The sequence below is a fragment of the Haliotis rufescens genome, unplaced genomic scaffold, assembly GCF_023055435.1.
Source record: "Haliotis rufescens isolate VD_foot unplaced genomic scaffold, xgHalRufe1.0.p SCAF_10, whole genome shotgun sequence".
In the NCBI taxonomy this organism is placed as follows: domain Eukaryota; kingdom Metazoa; phylum Mollusca; class Gastropoda; order Lepetellida; family Haliotidae; genus Haliotis; species Haliotis rufescens.
Window position 1 is genome coordinate 20,534,950 of NW_025963780.1, and position 19,826 is coordinate 20,554,775.

The 19,826-nt window shown below is 40.4% G+C and overlaps 1 protein-coding gene and 1 long non-coding RNA gene across 3 annotated transcripts in view; both read left to right on the top strand.

Moving 5' to 3' along the window:
• The window catches only part of LOC124143112 (serine/threonine-protein kinase 17B-like), a 70,140-nt gene extending 66,102 nt beyond the window's left edge, over positions 1-4,038 (top strand). The window contains exons 6-7 of the mRNA XM_048387967.1: positions 428-607; positions 2,951-4,038. Coding sequence (XP_048243924.1) covers positions 428-607; positions 2,951-3,518 — 748 coding nt within the window. The 3' untranslated portion in view covers positions 3,519-4,038. The remainder of the gene's footprint in view (positions 1-427; positions 608-2,950) is intronic.
• A 2,655-nt stretch (positions 4,039-6,693) lies between these two features.
• LOC124143116 lies at positions 6,694-15,309 on the top strand. Of its 2 annotated transcripts, none has more exons than XR_007219075.1 (2): positions 6,694-13,654; positions 13,700-15,309. It is a non-coding gene; the product is annotated as an uncharacterized LOC124143116 (long non-coding RNA). The 2 variants fall into 2 exon arrangements; XR_006862249.2 differs by having other exon boundaries at positions 6,694-13,595.
• The last annotated feature ends 4,517 nt before the right edge of the window (positions 15,310-19,826 follow it).

Consider the following 19,826-nt stretch of genomic DNA (forward strand, 5'->3'; position numbering starts at 1 on the left):
TAAGATTCAGCGAAGAGGTGTTTACAATAAATAAAATTGTCTGCCTGCCATCAGGACCCACAAACTTTTGAACCTGCAGGTCCTGACTAAACTCTTCAGCCCCTCATTTATAAAACTGCAGCTTATGCTGACAAATAAATCCACACGTAAATATGCTGCAGGTCATAAAGACAAATACAAATTTGAAACTATGGCCCTGACACAAGATCTACCTGCCACGGGCCTACAGGCAGGCGCTTATTTCTAACACTGCAGGGAATAGGGGTTTTTTTAAATTAGGAATCTGTCCAGACTACTTTTGAGCAGGATGATATAGATTCATGCAGGTGACTGGATTGATTTAAGAAACAGCTAGAATTTGTCAAGCAACACTCACTCACGTCAAAAGAACACATTAATGGCCCCGTTATCTGCTTGTGTGTTGCAGGAGTATGGGTGTTCTGGCTTACGTCATGTTGACGGCGTGTGCTCCGTTTGCCGGGGAGAACAACCAGGAGACCTTCTGCAACATCTCCCAGGTGAAACTGGACTTCCCGGCCGAGCTGTTCGGGGAGATCAGCGACCTCGCCCAGGACTTCATCTCCTGTCTGCTGGTCAAGAACCCAAGGTGAGGGGGCTATAGAACCACTGGTTGTACAACCTTGTAGGGATTCCAGGTTAGAATAGGTCTCCAGTAACCTATGGGGGTCAAGAAACCAAGGTGAGGGGGGGTGGTAGAACCACTGGTTGAAGAACCTCATAGGGATTCCAGGTTAGAATAGGTCTCCAGTAACCTATGGGGGTCAAGAACCGTAGGGGAAGGGGATGATAGAACCACTGGTTGAAGAACCTTGTAGGGATTTCCAGGTTAGAATAGGTCTCCAGTAACCTATGGGGGTCAAGAACCCAAGGTGAAGGGGATGATAGAACTACTGGTTGTACAACCTTGTAGGGATTTCCAGGTTAGAATAGGTCTCCAGTAACCTATGGGGGTCAAGGACCCAAGGTGAGGGACAAAAGGACCAGAAGTTGAACACTTGTACCAGATGTACACGGGAGCTGGAAATTACCATTACTTGACATCCTCTTATAACAGGGAGAGATCCTGGACTTGTTCAAACAGAAGTTTTGGGTTTTCTGTCCAATTTTTGACTGGTTTCCACAAAGTCAAAAAGTACAGAACTATTATTCCCAAACTCAACTAACATTTTCATAATATTCTCTATTTGGGGGCATGGGTGGCCCAGTAATCGATGTTTGCAGATTTAGCTGTGTAGAGTTGTCTCCCTTAGGCCAACGAGAATCCTATGATTGTGGGTTGGAATTAAAGATTCATACTGATTATGATTCTCAGCTTTCGTTTGTCAGCACTATTCTCATGCTCGGGGAAGTCACTGACGAGGCCAATATCTACAAATTGCATCCCTTTGGGCATTCTTCTCCTCTTGAAAAGACACTGTGATGTTACTATACAGAAATGCTGTGATAACACATATTTGATTTTTGGTAAAATGGCCACAAAATCAAATTAAGCTGTTCTGGGTATTTAGGCATGAGATAATAACACACAATGTCATCATGCAGGATTGAATCTCTTTTTATGTGTTTAGAGATGGACTTGAGAGCAATATACACATCTTTTCTGATTTCGAGTTTAAGTTGATGATGCGTTTTCATTGTGTTTTAGTATCCTTGTGTTAAGAATTTTAGAGCTCCAAAGAAGTATTTCTGATTACGTGTCTAATAACAATGCCATTATGCTAACATTAAGTCTTACCTTTGAGAACATTTATTTCTGTAAACACTTGGATGGTCAAATGACCATGTCTTGTTAATTCTATAGTGATAATGCCTCGTTGAGCATTGAGTCGATCAGGCGCCATCTTTCAAGCCCATCTGTTAGAATCAAGTTACAAATAGGTGCACAACATGATCGGCCATATGACTTTAGAGACAGGAAGTTTACAAACAGCAGCTGATACATCATCAGTGCATATCATTGTTCTGATGAAAAATTATCATCAGATCAAGTTTGATTAAAATGTACATTGTGAAAAAGTCAGTTTTGAGGTATGTTTTCATTGCTAATGAATAATTTACTTCATGTAGCTTAGTTCCCATATGAATTCAGCAGCAAATGGCGAACACTTTGATGCCTTTGGAACGTCTATATTTAGATTCGTCATGAAGTGCATGGTCACTTATTGTTAAGGGGCTCGACGTTGGGAAATATATTATAAGGTGGTGTCTATCCAGCCCCTCAATCATGATGCACTCATATTTGGTCAAGGTGAAATTGTGTACATGATGGTATTGTTAGAATGAAATGACATGTAACAGTAGCACAGAGCTCCAGATAAGCTTTTGGTGTTGTGGGTATTTTACCCATGCATTTTAAAATCATTGGGTATCAGTAATTCTATCTGGGTATTCAAATTTCTGTTACCCACTAGTTTTTACACGTGGGTATTTAAGTTAAATATTTAAAACCACTATACATCTAGTCCCTGCAAACTGGTGTTGTGTGGGTTCGAGAGCTTTATACTAAAAAATACCACGATATTTCCACAAGAAAGTGTGATGGCAAATGATCAGTTTGGTAACTGTCATCCTGGAGTTTGGCAAGGTTGACGGAATGCCCGTTTATAATTTCAAAATAAGTTGCTGATTTGCTAATCGAATACGCAGGGTTACTTCACAATATTTTGATGATACGCACAAGTTTTATTTTTGTAGCGTATCTGTAATGTTCGTTGCGTATGTGATACGCTTTGATTTTATTTTACTGCGTATTTCTGCATTTCTGATGCGTATTTTACGCAGATACGCAGCTTATCTGGAGCTCTAGGAGCATCATGTTTATAATATTGTACTGATTATTGACCAAACATGTAACTGAAGACAATGTTGATGCAGTAACTCTGGTATTAGGACATTTTGACCACATAATGAAACCACTTTCCCTTTTCAGAAAACGATTGACAGCTCGTCAGTGTCTAGACCACCCATGGCTCAAAACCTCTGTGGATAACACTGTGGTGCCGTTACTGCCGTCCCCGTCGGATGCAGCTTTTGGCCTGTCTCAGGACCTCGGATCTACAGTCAACTACCACTCCAAGTCTCGGGAAAACCAGGAAAACTTCATAAACGGCAAACAGTTGAAAGCCGCGTCAACCAGCATGTTGATGGAACTGAAAGAAAAAGATGCTAATTCTTGCCTTAACCATCAGAAGAGTTCCATGTCTAGTGTCGACAAAAGGCGGTCTATGGAAATACCATTGAAAAAATTACGTAGTGACGATAACGGTGAGCAGCCACACAACGTCATGTGTGAAATATCGGCCAAGGCTGTCAAAGACAGTGTGAATATGTTCGAGAGCACAAGAACTTACAATGTTCAAAAGGAAGTGGATTTAGTATGTAGTGAGAACCAGAGAACGGACATGACGTCAAGAAGCACTGACAAGGAAATAGACAGTAATATATTGCAAGTGTCACCGGTGGAGCAAGATATATGCATCAAGTCGAGCCCGGATTAATGCTAGTTTGGTTTAGATAACTTACGTGTGTCATGTAAATGAGAGGTCACATGCCTAATACTCACTTACACAAGGGTGGTGGGTTGATGTCGTACTTGAGGCAGTGCCCCCCACAGATTGATCCTGTTTCACTATTGTAGATATGTAGAAAAAAGCCTGTGTATATTGCAGAATTGAACATTGGATTGGAAAACCGGAAAACTGTTAAACACATATCGTTGTAGCATTGTTATGTGAGTAAAGTTTCACAAAAGCTCACGAACAAAATCATGATCTGAAGGTGAAAAACAAATTTAAGTGACCATTGTGATTGTGACAAATTAATGATTCAATGAGATTCATTTTTTAATTTGGGATGGTCTCTAAGTAGCGAAGTAAAATTATGATTGCTAAAATATTTTGTGCTTACCGTATTCGACGTAATAAGCGCCCAGGGCGCTCTCAAAATTAGAAATAGGGGGCTCTTATTGGAATATAACTTTGGTGAAAGAGTTGAAAGATGGTAAATTTTGTGGTTTATGCTGACAACCTGAAAAGAAAAGTCTGTGCATATTATACACGACAGATATATTTTTCCAGAATTTAATTGCCCATAATTAAGGGTGCATATAACACACTATTAATCGGAAGGGTGCTAATTGGGATCGTTCACTAACCAATATATTAGCAGATATCGCCGTGGGCGCTTATTACGTCGAATACGGTAATCTAAATATATTGATCCATCTCTGATTAATGCCGTGTATGTAGTGTGACACAAGTTTAAGTATACAAACAACACATTAGATTAATACATGTATAAATGAATGGAAGACAAAAAGGCCCAGATACCCTACTATTGCAAAGCTATAGGGAAACATGTACTTATCTTTTAAACTTATTAACACCTCATAGGACAATGAAGTGTTATGGTCTGATGGGTCATTTAACCGCCTGCCTCGACTAAAAATGTACCATATTCGCCTTGTTAGGCACCCTGCTGCAATAACCGTCCTAGCCAAATTCTAGACCAGTCTGTAAGTTCTAGCCTTATTAGACCAATAGGGCCATCCATAGTTCCTGTCATATATTGCACTCTTTTAACAGAAAACATCTGCACAGAACTTTTTTATCTGAGTTTGTTCACTACCACCATCTCTGAATACAAATTCAACTCGACATGCATGGTTTTAATAAGTGCCCCTTTTGTCCTTTATCTAAGTACCCAGGGCACTCATTACGGCGAATATGGTATGTCTTGGTGGTCACGACAAACTTAGTAATGATCCTGAATGGTATATTTTATGTAATGTGAAGTATCCAAGGTTTGAGTGTGTGTTATTCTGACCATTAACCTTTTTGTGTTGGAATGGGGGCATTGTTTTCATTATTTTCCTCTCCTTTAAAAACAACTAACTTTGAATGTAGTTTAGGACAGATATGTATTCTGTCAAATAATTGATCATTTGTAAAGAGACAAAAACGTTGTTTTGAAATATTTGCCATAAAATGGGTGAATTTCATTGTATCAATGGTATTCAGAAGGTAACCTACCGTCAAGCTCCTTGAAGCACTTGTAAAATATGTTTTGACAATTTGTCTGGATAAATTTATTGACTTCAGCTGAATTGTAGATGTAACAACGAACAAATCTCTACACATAGGACGTCCTTGTGTTACTTTTAAATAGTATTTATGTTAACAGAATCTGTAATCATTTAGTATTTTCCCGATATTATTTTTTTGAAATTTGCAATCCGAGAAGTCTTTTAAGTGTTCATCATCGTGATCATTTCATTTGTGACTTGTCATTGACTTGCCATGTCTATTTGTGGAGTTTTTGTCCGATTACCTCAGCCCTTATTCCCTCAGTACCTCAAACATGGAGAAATCACAGAAACTCCACTGCAGTCGTCTTCATTCATCAGTCCACAAGGGGGGGAAAACATCTGTTACTTTTAGGCCGGGAAAAGATTTTTAATAGTTTTCTCTTCAATATGCCATGTTTTACAAAAATATCGGCTCAAATTTTGGTTTGGTCTGGTAAAAAATCCAATTTTGAAGGATGTCAGTATTGTCCGGATTTTAACAGCATGAGAGTTATCTCTCTTTGAAACTATGCCCTTTAGTAATAAGCTTTCTACCTTTTCAGAAACCACACAGAAAATAGGATTGTGACCCATCCGATGAAATCTTATTTGTATTTTCTCAGCCTTATGATAATTGAGTTTCTAGGATGAGAATCTTCATTATGCATCAGATTAATATGGACCAAGCCCAGAAGATATGAGTTGTCAATATAAGCTGTGAGGACAGGAAGTACATATATTAGAGTTATTCATACTGTTCATTTCAACTTCTTGAAAGCCAGTCAAAGTAGACACGGTCAATCGGAGACATTTAGGTATTGGTGTAGTGGCCATGTGGTTGGAGTGTTAGCCTATCAAGTCACAGACTCAGGTTTGATTCCACACATGGTAGCAGTATGTGGACCCCCTTCTTGGTGCCTTTGTAGCAATACTGGGGTGAAATAAACATTGCTCACACTTGGGTTGTTACGATGTCACGGTACGACACTTTATCATGATATGATTGGACACTTGTCCCGTGAAGACGACACAGAGTTCCAGATAATTTTGCCATCCATTGAGTATTTTACTCACAAGTTACACATTGAGTAATGAAAGTTTTTTGGGTATTCAATATACTTTAATCACCTGGGTCCCTGTCTATTGGGTCTAAAGTGTTGCAAATTGCTGTGCAGAATTATGTCCCTTAGGTGCATCACAAGCCAATCATTGTTGGTGTGAATCCCGGTTTGCCCTGAGTACTGTAAATCTTGAAATTAACGCGAGCGTGAATTAAATGCGAGTGGTCCCTGCTTGCATTATTAAACATCGCATTTATATCAACAATAAGACATTTTTTAAAGCAGAAATACCAACTTAGACATACGCTGAAAACAAACAACTATGTACTCCACATCACTGTTTATTGAGCAGAACTTGTAACAAGTATATAAACAATGTCATTCAAACACTAATTACATCCTGTGAATGTCACTGCTTGGGTCAAGACAAGAGTTCTACTCACTTATGTCATCATTGATCACACCTGCAAGTCCAGACAGACGCCACCCACACAACACGGTGTCTTTGTTCTTTGTGACTGCATCAAAGGTCACCACGAGCCAGCGCGCATGTGTTGTTTTAGTGGAAGTACTCTACTCAGCGCTAATAAGCAGTGCTATTCGGTGTGTACGTGGTGTGTGATTGGTTTAAGGTGAGGATTCTCCTGTAAACCTGACAGAGGGCGTTTTCTTTAGATGCTCGAGAGGAGGTGGGTGTCGCAATCATTTGAGTCGCATTTTTGGTTCGGGACCAGCGTTCACATTCTCTTGGAGAAGCATTAATTTCACGATTTACAGTATGTTCCTAGGTTTGTCAGATCCATGACCGTGCATGTGGGTTCAGCCAAAGTGGTAAATGTTTAAGACCTGCATCACTTTGGAATTTCCTCCCACATCAAGGTGACACACCGTGATATAACTGGAATACTGTCCAAAAGCATACTACATAAGCAAGACTACATGACTACACTCGCCTGTACAGTATTGTTGACCTCAGGATAGAACTATGAAATAGTGACAGAAAGCATCAGCCCGGTGAATCGTTACTCCCCAAGCCCTCACCCCCTATTGGATGGCCCCTGGATTTATGAGATATTTTGTCAAGAATTAAATATGATCAAAAGGAAGAGAATATATGGATGTCAACTTCTTTATTTCCGAGTCAATGAAAGTCACGTGACACAGCACAAGTTAACCTCAGCTCAATCAAACCGCTATTTTCTATCAATTTTCATTTTTTTTTAATTCTTTACAATGGCAGATTGAAACGTGTCGGTTAGAAACACTTGTTGTAGCAGTATCAAAAGGGGTACATGTGGTTTGTGTCCCCTCTTAGGTTTTAGCCCACTCGCGGAACACATAAAACCGCATGTACCGCAAGTGATACTGCCACAAGTTAGAATGTATCTTTCTAGATGTGTCGGTTAGATACACTTGTTGTAGCAGTATCACCAGGGGTACATGTGGTTTGTGTGTCCCTTCTTAGGTTTTATCCCTCTCGCGGAACACATAAAACCACATGTACCGCGAGTGATACTGCCACAAGTTAGAATGTATCTTGCTCCTCATAATAAAGATATAATACATTATGTGTGTCACTTCTAAATGCCATTCAAAGACTTAAATATGATCATACATTATTTTCACAAAACATATCTCCGTCAAGAGACCACTTTCATTGACCATTTGAGGATAGGACCAAAATAAGCCGCCATTGAATTCTTCATGACCATATATACACATGCTTCTGGCTGTTCTCATGTCTATGCTGAATATTTGAATAGGCTTGAAATCTGTGAAACGATGTTCATGATCGATTCCTCGGACTGGTAATCTTTTACCAATCTTGTCCTGAGCTTTTTTAAAATGTGTATAGATTTGTTTCAACCTATCATTCTTATAATATTTAATTCTAACCATGATGGTTTGAGAGAAAAATTATGAGAAATGAATTAATTTAATAATGTATTTATTTGTTGCAACAGAAAGTCACTATTCTGTGCACATACAAAAACTTAGTTTGGTATATGCAGGAATCAGGTTAGATTTGATAGCAGCAAAAGGAAAAGCATGTCGAAGTTGTTTTGCTAGTACAGTCACCATTCCAAACAATTTACATAATGATCTCCAAATTTATATTTCACTTACATAAACATCAGTTTTCATTTTGTTTTAAATCATAGAATATATCATTTCTAAGCATCAAGAGTTGACCACTCACTCCTTCATCTTACTACCCTGTTGCGGTCGCAACCCCTCGCTCTGTTAGAACCCAAGGATGCAATTCTTGTTTAGAAGTTTTTGAAAAAGTAGATCCAATAATAATCTTGTTAAGAAACTACTTGGTCTTAGTGATTTGGCCGTTACAATGAGCTGTTTAATGATAAAATTGGGTCACTGAATTATGACACTTTTTGTGTATTTCTTGCTTGGAATGCAATGCTGCAACTGCTCCCTTTATGATGGTGTGATTGGGTGACCGATGAATCAGCATTAATATGGTCCCACAAAGCAAGGTTTACGTTAAGGTTTAAGACTAACACATAAAAATCTTTCATGATTTTATATGTTGGCATTAAGGCTTTGTCAATACTCAGTTTATTTGAAGGAAAATACATTCTACTTTCTGAGGGGATATAAGTACTAAGCATTCCGATTAATGTGCGTTTTTTGCACGACCCAATTTAAAAATCATCAATTTCATACTCTGTTATTATTTATGTTAGATATTACTGAATCGGACTACTGTCCATCAATTTCTCAAATGTTGTAATGCCTTGGTTATTAATAATAATCTGACCTTGCATGACTTAGCTTCCGGGTTACAAAGTACAATTAGTTTCTAATTATGCAACATTAGCTTCATGTTTGTTTACTTTGTTGTGAGGATTGAATCATTATGCAGTCAAGCGAAAGTTTTTTTTAGTGATGGACCCTTTATCATGCAAGTTGCTTGTAAATAACGCCCTTTTTGCGGGTTAAAGTTGCTTCTAATCTTTATGCAAAACAAAAAACTAAGTTCCATTTTCAGTAATGTGTTATTCAAGCAATATGTTTACTGTATAAATTATCTACAACTGTTAATGCCTTATTATTTTTTCACGGATGAAGTCGTTAGATTTAAATCTTGTTGAGTGTCTCATGTGCTTGGAAAAGGTTTCATGATCAAATTAATTTACTTAATTTGTTCAACAGTATTTGTTTGATTATTTTTCTTGCAATAACAAATAATAATTTATTGTCTATATCTTTTTTTAATGGCTTAAAATTGAACAAGTTGTTGAGAAATTATTCTTTTGATAATTTTCTTTTTCTTCACGCCAAGTCAAATAATTTCAGTAATGAAAAAATTAAGAAATTTTTCAGATGTATAACCGTTCTTTTGAGAAGTAGCTTTTAAATATATAATTTTTGTATTTTGTGAACTAATCCAATTATCAGAAAACTCCAACACGTGAGACAGCCCAAGGTCATGTTAACATTAGATTGTTGTTAATCAGGTTAATATTTCTACATTGTTTAGTTGTTGCATGAAAATAATATATTTGAATTGTTGATGCTGTTTCTATTACAACTGGTTCCATCCTTTCCACAAACATTGCACAATTTTATCTGGGAGAGATGAACAGGGGAAGTTATGATAATAACCTCACTGAATAGTCTAAGAAAGTAAAGAAAGTTTTTGTTATCTTTTAGGCCAGGAATTTGATCATGCAGTTGAGGTCATAGGTCAAACGTTCAGTAGTCCACTTGAACAAGGCGATGATAATGTTCCTTGTGATACAGTGTTGTGTTGAGGATGTAAGCAAAGCGTGACCTCTAAATTGTGTTGTACATGTGGGTCAACTTAAGGTCAAGGTCACTACAGTTTGTTCCTGTAAACCATGGCTCTGATACTAGACCATTTTACTGGCCCTTTTTTTCAGCGTTATGATCTCAACCCAAGTTCATTCTCTCCCTAATTTATTCAGTCAAGTGCCTTCGCCTTGACCATATTTGGTGAGGTGTTTTGAGCAGTTTAAGCACTTTTTATCACCAAGATGACAGGTATTCAATGGCAAATGGTTGCCTCGTTACAGGGAACCAATATTGAACATATCAAATATGTTGTTGCATATGTGTATGTTGTAAAATCCATTCACCAGTGTGTTGCTCCTTGCATGTGTTATCATTGACAGACAAAATATTGTTGCTGCAAAATCGTAGGCTATTATTCCAGGTATTCCTTTAACCAGCTTTTTACATGGTAAATAAAAGATAGGTAAAACTGGTTTTTATTCTCTATCCAAGAGACCCAAGCACTGTCACCTTGGTTACAGCTGAAACAGTTGTATCCTGCAAAATATTTCTCCTTTATTCCCATGTGTATGTGTTGTCATGACGATATTGTGCACAGTTGACTTCATTAGTTTACTTTGTACAGTGTAGGATTTTACATTTTGACTTTTAATGAAATAGTGTTTCATATAGGACACAAATTACAGCATGTAATGTGTTTTTTTAATTTAAGGAAAGATGTTTCCAATCTGTAAATTCTGAAACATTTATTTATCATATTATTAGCTAGAAATTATATGTGATTCTGGACTATATAAGCTGCAAAGTGTGAGTGTTCATCTTGATATGTTATAGGTGCTGAGTTGTCAGTTTCAAAAATCTGGGTTTCTTTCAGTAATTCTTCTGCATTCAATGACTAAATACTCATTCGTATTTTAAAGCATTATGATTCAAAATCTTTTAACAATAATTTTTTTGCGAATCTTACGTGATTCAAGCATTACAAGAATCAAATCTTCAGGAGGAGGAAATAACTCCATGACATACATTGAGATTATTTTGTCCATAGAGCTTGATTAGCGGATAAAATAATTCTGAATGAATCCAACCCAGATTGTATGTTTTATTTTTAGAGTATTATGTCTCCAGCATTACCATTGTATTCATACAGCAAGCATTTGTCAGCTTCCTTTTGTTCCGTGGCTATAGAATTGTGTTTATGACTGAAAACCTTATGCTTTGTAAAGGGAATCTAGCTCAACCAGCATTAGCACAATCAAAGTAAGTGTGTGTTACCTGCCTCGTTACCTGTCTCGTTACCTGCCTTTGATAATTTGTAAGATGGCAGTAATTTGCTTGAAGACAAATTTGCAATAATTTCTGTAAAATTGGAACTTATGTTGAAACTTTAACTTCATTAAATGTTAAAGTTTGTCTACCCAGTTGAAGTCAGTCTGAAAGGTTCTGGCTGTCATGGTACCACTGGTGTCAAGTCATTACAATCTGGTGTGCCAGGATAAGTGCGTATTATTGTCATGTCTTGATATAAAATGATACTCTAACACCACATAAGAGAATTTGTTGTTACCCAATCCTAAGGGTTCTAAGAAACAATTGCATGCTAAATTCATTTCAGGTCGCACATTTTAAGATATTTACCATTCCAAAACTAAGTACAGTAGGACATATTGTCTTGGTTTATTTCATACCTGACAACCTTACTATGATGACTTAGCACCACAGTAACAGGAATGGGTGTGTTCCTTTAGGCATGCCAGAGACCTAAACCTACGATACGGGTTCGAATCCCAGATTTACCCTGCTTTTGATCCCTAGTTCGTCAGCATGACACCGGGATCAGGAGTTTCACCAAAGTGATAACCATGTGAGGCCTGCATCACTTCAGGCTCTATTCCCACATTAAGCTGACACACCATGATATAACTGGAATACGGAACAAACATTGTTTAACCTGACTCCCTAACTCAGTCAATATCACAACCTTGCTCCAAGGCTGTACTAAGGCAAAACCCTTGTTATTCCAGTTACTGTAAGTCTAGATAACATAACAGTTTGTCTGTCACGTATAGGAACAAAATTAGCTGGTGATATTTAAAAAACCCAGCTGATCACAAAGTGCAAGTAACTCCAAGGCTTTTGTTTCCAGTTATTGAGCTAGTTTCTCTTGTCTCTGTTGTATGTAGATAATTATGGACACATCTCAAGGCGTAAACTCTTTCCGTGTCATGATGTTTCTGGCAAAAACAGAACTGATGGGATGTCCTCAGTAATCTAATGAAGCCATAAAATTTGACATTTTGTTGAGCAATATCCTTCACACACAATTTTGTCATATTTAACATGGATTAAAACAATTGTCATTTTTATTTTCCTTCAAGAGGCCTGGAGATAATGATGGCCCATGTTTGCCCACTTGAACTGCCACATTTATGAAATGATGGAAATCTTTTTAAAGAGTCAGGCATGTGACCATACATGTTCATTTGACTGAGATAACTAACTTTTTGTCATTTCAACTCTTACAAGAGATATAGGTACAAAGAAATTTGGTGGGAAATTTCTGCGTGTATTATGGACTTGCTCATTGTTACATCTGCTCCAGATGTTAAAAAGATGCCTTTTTCTTTCTTTCATCGATGCTCGATGTCCAAAACTGGTCATGAATGTGTGAATTTCTTTTTATTGACAAATTGATGCTTCTTTAAAGTGTGTGAAGGTTTTGGTAAACCAAAAATTTATGCTTCTAGAAAAATAAATCTATTAGTTCTGTATTTGCTACCATCAGATCGTGCTTAAAAGACATGGGTTCAGTTCCAAGAAGCGGTCTCAGAGCTATGACAATCTTAACTCTCATTTTTAACGTGGACTTTAATTACCACTATCTTAGCACTAACATTGCTTTCTGGAACTGGCCCATTTCCCAGACTCTTTGTTGGTCTACAGACTGTCTGGCAAGAAATGGCTGACTTTGTTGAAAGTATTAGACAACAGTATTCTCAAACGAAAAGCTCAAATTTCTGTTTCAAGACAAATCAGCTGAATCGTTGAATTGAAAATGGCAGTTTTATATGCCAGCATAGCCTAGAACTGATTGTCTTAGAAATTCAAGCTTTTCAGACTCTAAGAGAGACTTGAAATTTCAATGTTATGTTTGATGTATTTTGTGTATAGAATTTTGTGAATATCACAGTAACATTTTCTTCAAGTGTTCAAATCTAAGAGTCACCTGCCCAAGTATACTGATTGTGACTGAAAACATTTTCTTGGAGACTTTTTAAAATGTTTTTCTACATCCTCCATGTCTTGGTTGTAATGAAGTTTCAATTTTATAAATTGGAATAACCTTACTTACTGAACATGGTAAAGGTTTAGGAAAATACACGAGGGTATTTTGAGAATATGTTAAGACCTACCATACAGTCATCCAGTGTTGTACGTCTGAGACCTGCTTTACTTCCTTCCACATTAAGCCAGGATATAACTGGAATACTGTTAATAGTGGCATTGAGACCCATTTCAGTCAGTCAGTCACTCACTCACTCCAAGGTTTTAATGTCCAACTGTAAGCACTTCACTGTTGTTTGTAAATTATGCCATTCGACAGGTTTTTTGATGATGTTGCTTCCAATATGGTGTCATGCCGCAATCCACCATTGCAAGCTGTATGGGAGGTGCCCCAGCAGTATTGTCTGTGTTTCCACCAGTGTGGCCCGAGTGAGCTGTGTGGGAGGTCCTGGGGTATCCACCAGTGCGGCCCGAGTGAGCTGTGTGGGAGGTGCCCCAGCAGTATTGTCTGTGTTTCCACCAGTGTGGCCTAAGTGAGCTGTGTGGGAGGTGCCCCAGCAGTATTGTCTGTGTTTCCACCAGTGTGGCCCGAGTGAGCTGTGTGGGAGGTGCCCCAGCAGTATTGTCTGTGTTTCCACCAGTGTGACCTGAGTGAGCTGTGTGGGAGGTGACCCAGCAGTATTGTCTGTGTTTCCACCAGTGTGACCTGAGTGAGCTGTGTGGGAGGTGCCCCAGCAGTATTGTCTGTGTTTCCACCAGTGTGACCTGAGTGAGCTGTGTGGGAGGTGCCCCAGCAGTATTGTCTGTGTTTCCACCAGTGTGACCTGAGTGAGCTGTGTGGGAGGTGCCCCAGCAGTATTGTCTGTGTTTCCACCAGTGTGACCTGAGTGAGCTGTATGGGAGGTGCCCCAGCAGTATTGTCTGTGTTTCCACCAGTGTGGCCTGAGTGAGCTGTGTGGGAGGTGCCCCAGCAGTATTGTCTGTGTTTCCACCAGTGTGGCCCGAGTGAGCTGTGTGGGAGGTGCCCCAGCAGTATTGTCTATGTTTCCACCAGTGTGGCCTGAGTGAGCTGTATGGGAGGTGCCCCAGCAGTATTGTCTGTGTTTCCACCAGTGTGGCCTGAGTGAGCTGTATGGGAGGTGCCCCAGCAGTATTGTCTGTGTTTCCACCAGTGTGGCCTAAGTGAGCTGTGTGGGAGGTGCCCCAGCAGTATTGTCTGTGTTTCCACCAGTGTGGCCCGAGTGAGCTGTGTGGGAGGTGCCCCAGCAGTATTGGCTGTGTTTCCACCAGTGTGACCTGAGTGAGCTGTATGGGAGGTGACCCAGCAGTATTGTCTGTGTTTCCACCAGTGCGGCCTGAGTGAGCTATATGGGAGGCGCCCCAGCAGTATTGTCTGTGTTTCCACCAGTGCGGCCCGAGTGAGCTGTGTGGGAGGTGCCCCAGCAGTATTGTCTGTGTTTCCACCAGTGTGGCCCGAGTGAGCTGTGTGGGAGGTGCCCCAGCAGTATTGTCTGTGTTTCCACCAGTGTGGCCTGAGTGAGCTGTGTGGGAGGTGCCCCAGCAGTATTGTCTGTGTTTCCACCAGTGTGGCCTGAGTGAGCTGTATGGGAGGTGCCCCAGCAGTATTGTCTGTGTTTCCACCAGTGTGACCTGAGTGAGCTGTATGGGAGGTGCCCCAGCAGTATTGTCTGTGTTTCCACCAGTGTGACCTCAGTGAGTTGTATGGGAGGTGCCCCAGCAGTATTGTCTGTGTTTCCACTAGTGTGAGCTGTGTGGGAGGTCCTGGGGTATCCACCAGTGCATCGAGTGAGCTGTATGAGAGGTGCCCCAGCAGTATTGACTGTGTTTCCACCAGTGTGGCCTGAGTGAGCTGTATGAGAGGTTACCCAGCAGTATTGACTGTGTTTCCACCAGTGTGGCCTGAGTGAGCTGTATGGGAGGTGCCCCAGCAGTATTGTCTGTGGAGAGTGGCCAGTTGGTGGCGTTGTGCAATATGTCCTCGTGTCAGCCTCCTCTGTTCTGTATATATATCCCATGTTGACTGTAGAGCTTGAAGATAACATGTGTCACAACTATATAATAAAGCACTAGAAACTTGAATTGTGTTTATTCTTGTTCCCAAAGTGGTTACCAAAACCCTCACTTTGGGATTTCACTCATCGAGATTCCAGGCTGGAGTTGGTCCCCAACAACCAATGCTGGTCGTAAGAGGAAACCAAATGGATCAGGTCGTCCAGCTCGGTGACTTGGTTAATTGTTTGTTACGTTGGCAATTGTTTGTTACGGTGGCTGTCGGCATGGATCGATGCTCATAATTCCAATCACACAAGGTCAGCGCTGTCCATGTCAAACCGGAAGTTGGTACCCTTTTCTCGCTTGACAGTAAAATATGTAATTTCACCCGAGCACATGAAGCATGATTTAGTCAAGTCCTTTTAATTAATATTTTGAACTAAATCAAACTTACAATTGATGCCTATCGTGATGCCTCATGCTTACTCAAATGACTTTCACATTTTAAATTTCACATAGATGTTATCAATCAGGAAGTCTGGCATTTCACATATTGTTTTCTCAGTAATCTTCATATGACATTCGCTTTCATTTGGACAATTCGTCCTGAATCTCTGACGATAGAGATGTAATACGGTCACTACATTCAGTAACAAATGCCCCAATGGGCCAAGGAATGAAGTTTTCCCTTAATTTGTCGTGTGGGTGAGGTGGGGTGTACAAGTAGAAAAATCAAATGTTTCGAAATAATTGAACTTGGTTCTTTTCTGAGTTCGTAAAAATTCAAGCAAATCCCTTTAATTTTTGAGAATCCAAATGATATTAATTCCACTTTTCTCAGATACTTTGTGTGAACATAAAGAAGGAAGTCCTTCCTTGATTGTTGACCCCCACCTTGGTCTAGTGGGAGAGTGTCCGCACTGAGGGCAGAATGTCGGGGGGTTCGATCCCCGGTCGCACCATACCAAAAGACATTAAAAGAATGTACTAGTTACCCTGCAAAACAAACCCCGAACCTTTGAAGATTTTATCACGTTTTGTGACAAATCAAGGAAATTTGTTTTTCCTTTATTTGACAGGTGCGACAGTGGTGTACAAAATTAAAAAATCAAATGATTTGACATACTTGAACTTATATTGCGATTCCACATGATATAAATTCCACCTGTTTCAAATGCTTTCTGCGAATATTACAAAAGTACTTCCTTGATAGTATTAATGATTGTGGTTAAACTTTGAGACAGGGATTTGGTGATACATTTGCTGCAACCAGCAATATATTTCTCTTTGGAGCTTTGAAAACCAATACAAAGGAGGGATAGAATCACGTCAAAAGTTGATAGCACTGATGCATGGTTTTGGCAGATTTCTTCGTCTCAGTTAACATACTAGTATTATAAGTGGCATTATTGATATGCCACTTGTACCAAGTTCTTTGATCAAACTAATAATGTAGTGATGCTTACATAGACTGAACCGCAAAAGAAACGTCACCCCAAGTAACATTGCATGAAAAGTTGTTATTTAAAAATATCTGGGTTTCTAAAATTTAACATTACCTTGTCCGTAAAAATGAAATTTGATAATAAAAAAACAAAGCAGATGACAATAAAACCGATCGCCCAAACGCATCACGGCAACAGCCATGGTTACCCGATGCATGTGAGTTCACTGCAAACTGAAATGCACATGCGTTCCCCCATCTTTGGTCCTATATAAATCCACCCAGATGAGGTAGCATTCATTCGTTATTGAATTGCTACCATATGCCAAGATTGACAAGAAATCAGCGACACCAAGCCCTTGGACGATTACAAGATGGACAAACCGCCTGGCAAGTGAGTATGGTTCTACGCCGCTTTTAGCAATATTCCAGCAATATCACGGCGGGGGACACCAGAAATGGGCTTCACACATTGTACCCATGTCTGGAATCGAACCCGGGTCTTCGGCGTGACGAGCGAACGCTTTAACGTCACTAGGCTACCCGACCGCCCCCGCCCGGCAAGTAACCAATGTAGGACCATATACAGGCTCCAGCAACGGTACCAGAACACCAACACAACAGATAACCGACCACGTAGTGGAAGACCAAGGTTACTGCTGCGGAAACTGCTAGACAGACCACGGTGACACAGCCACAACACATTAGTGCAGACACCGTGCGTCGACGATTGACGAGAAGACACCTCCACCGTCACACCGAGGAGGCATTCTGACACCATGTCATCGCTGGGACCGTCTTCAGTGGGCAACACAGCACCAGCATTGGCGCCACCAGCAGTGGAGAAGAGTCCTCTTCTCAGACGAGAGCCGTTACTGTATCTCAACAGCAGATGGCAGAGAGAGAGAGTCTGACGTCGCCGTGGGGAACGTTATTCGGATGCTTGTGTTGAGACAGACTCGTGGGGTGGTCCGAGCATCATGGTGTGGGGTGGAATTGGTCTTGCACAGAGGGTCGGCCCTGTGGTCTTCCAGAATTTCGGTCCAGGGAGAGGCAATGGTGTCACGGCAGCTCGGTACATTGATCAAGTCTTGAGGCCACACGCCATACCTCATTTGTCACATCGCCGCAACCACAAATTTCAGAATAATAACGCCCGTGCCCACACTACGAGAGCGACAAGAGACTTCCTCCAGCAGAATGGCATCAGAACCATTCAGTGGCCTGCCCTCAGTCCCGATTTAAATCCCGTTGAGCACCTGGGACGAGATTCAAAGACGGCTGAATGACGTCCGATCAAGGCCGTTCCTCAGAGTGTGGGCTCGAGTGCCTATGGCGTTCATCAACCGCCTCATCCATTCCATGTATCGACGTTGCACGGCAGTCATCAATGCACATGGCGGGCACACGAGATACTGACTTGTGATGCCAATTTCTCAGAGACCAGTGTTGTGTTTCCCTTTGAGAACATTAGTCTCTTTAATTTCAACCTTGATGATCAGTTTTGCTAATACGTCTTTTTAATACGTCTCAAAGTATGTTTACAGTGTTTGGACAAATAAGGTTTCTCATATTTCTATCCATGGGGACGTTTCTTTTGCGGTTCAGTATATAATTGCATATGTTGTTTGAGGCCTTGTCAGTGGGAACAACTACAAAACTGATGGTATATTTACTCTAACATCCTTTCTGTCATGCAAAGAATGGGTTGATGATCTCAGACTTGAAATGTTGGTCGACACAATTAGAAACATTTCTATTGATGCCCGATCTATACTGGCTGATACTTGTGGATAATTTCTGTCTGTCAAACATAAATGATTACACAACCATGGAGGTCGTTTTTAGTTGGATATGACAGGTCTTCAAAATGTATCTCACGGTAAGCACATGCTTCTGATAAACTAAATCGGATGACTCACTAGGTAAAGTGTAAAAAAACAGTTAAAACATTTCTGATTGCCTTACAACCTACGGGTTAACGTCACATACGCACTTACGCACATGATTGTTCGCACATACAAATACATCTTGTCTTTCATGTTCTGTGTTCAGCCTACTGGTTCAAGCCTTCGCTCGTCACGCCCCGGGTTCGATTCCTGACATGGGTGCAATGTGTGAAGCCCATTTCTGGTGTCCCACCGCCGTGATATTTCTGGAATATTGTTAAAAGCGTCGTAAAACCATACTCACTCATTCACTATCTGTATTGAATGTAACCATGGCGGAGAGCTACAACGAGAGCTGTTTGCGAGTACAGCATAGGCTATAGATGTGGAATGTGCAATGTGACTTTGTTTCCAGCCTTCCACGTCTGTGGGGTGCTTCCCACTATCCCCGGGACTGAGGTCCAGAATGACAGTACGTACAGACACGCTGTGTAAGAAGCACTTCCGACACTGTACTAACAAGACCACCAGTGTGTACCAACAAACCGGAGTGTGGAAGCATGTGTCTCGCGTCTATGGACAATTCAGACGGCACAAACCGGTAAGGGTATATCACGCTTACCCTACAGTGTATTATATAGGAGTGAGTGAGTGAGTGAGTTGGGTTTAACGCCGCTTTTAACAGTATTCCAGTTACTAGTATATCGCGGCGTGTCAGCTTAGTGTGGGAGGAAAGCCCGAAGTGATTCAGGTCTCGGACGTTTACCACTTCGGTGAAACCCACGAGCACGGGCATGGTGCTGACAAACCTAGAAACATAATCGGGGCGAACTGGGATTCGAACACACAATCATAGATTTCTGGCATGCCCAAGGGATGCAATTCTGCACAGCGAATCGCGGCGCCTTGGACGACTTGGCCACCCGTGCCCCCTTATATAAGAGTGAGTGAGTTTAGTTAAACGCCGTTTTGAACAGTATTTCAGTCATATCAAGGCGTGTCCGACCGGTGATTCTAACAACAGTTGCATGAGTGTTATCTATATTTATCTGTATTCCAGGGAATGAACACAGCAGAATCACAAATCAATTCAAAGTCAAGTCATATGCATGTTTTGAATAAATATATATATGGATAATATAAAATCATTACACTCAGTAGCCTAAATATGCACGTATACTCCGTGAAACGTTGTGTTCATGGTAGATTCGTATCCTAGATCCTATAGATTCGGGACCGTGAAGATCCAGGTCCCATGCTTGCCGTAAAAG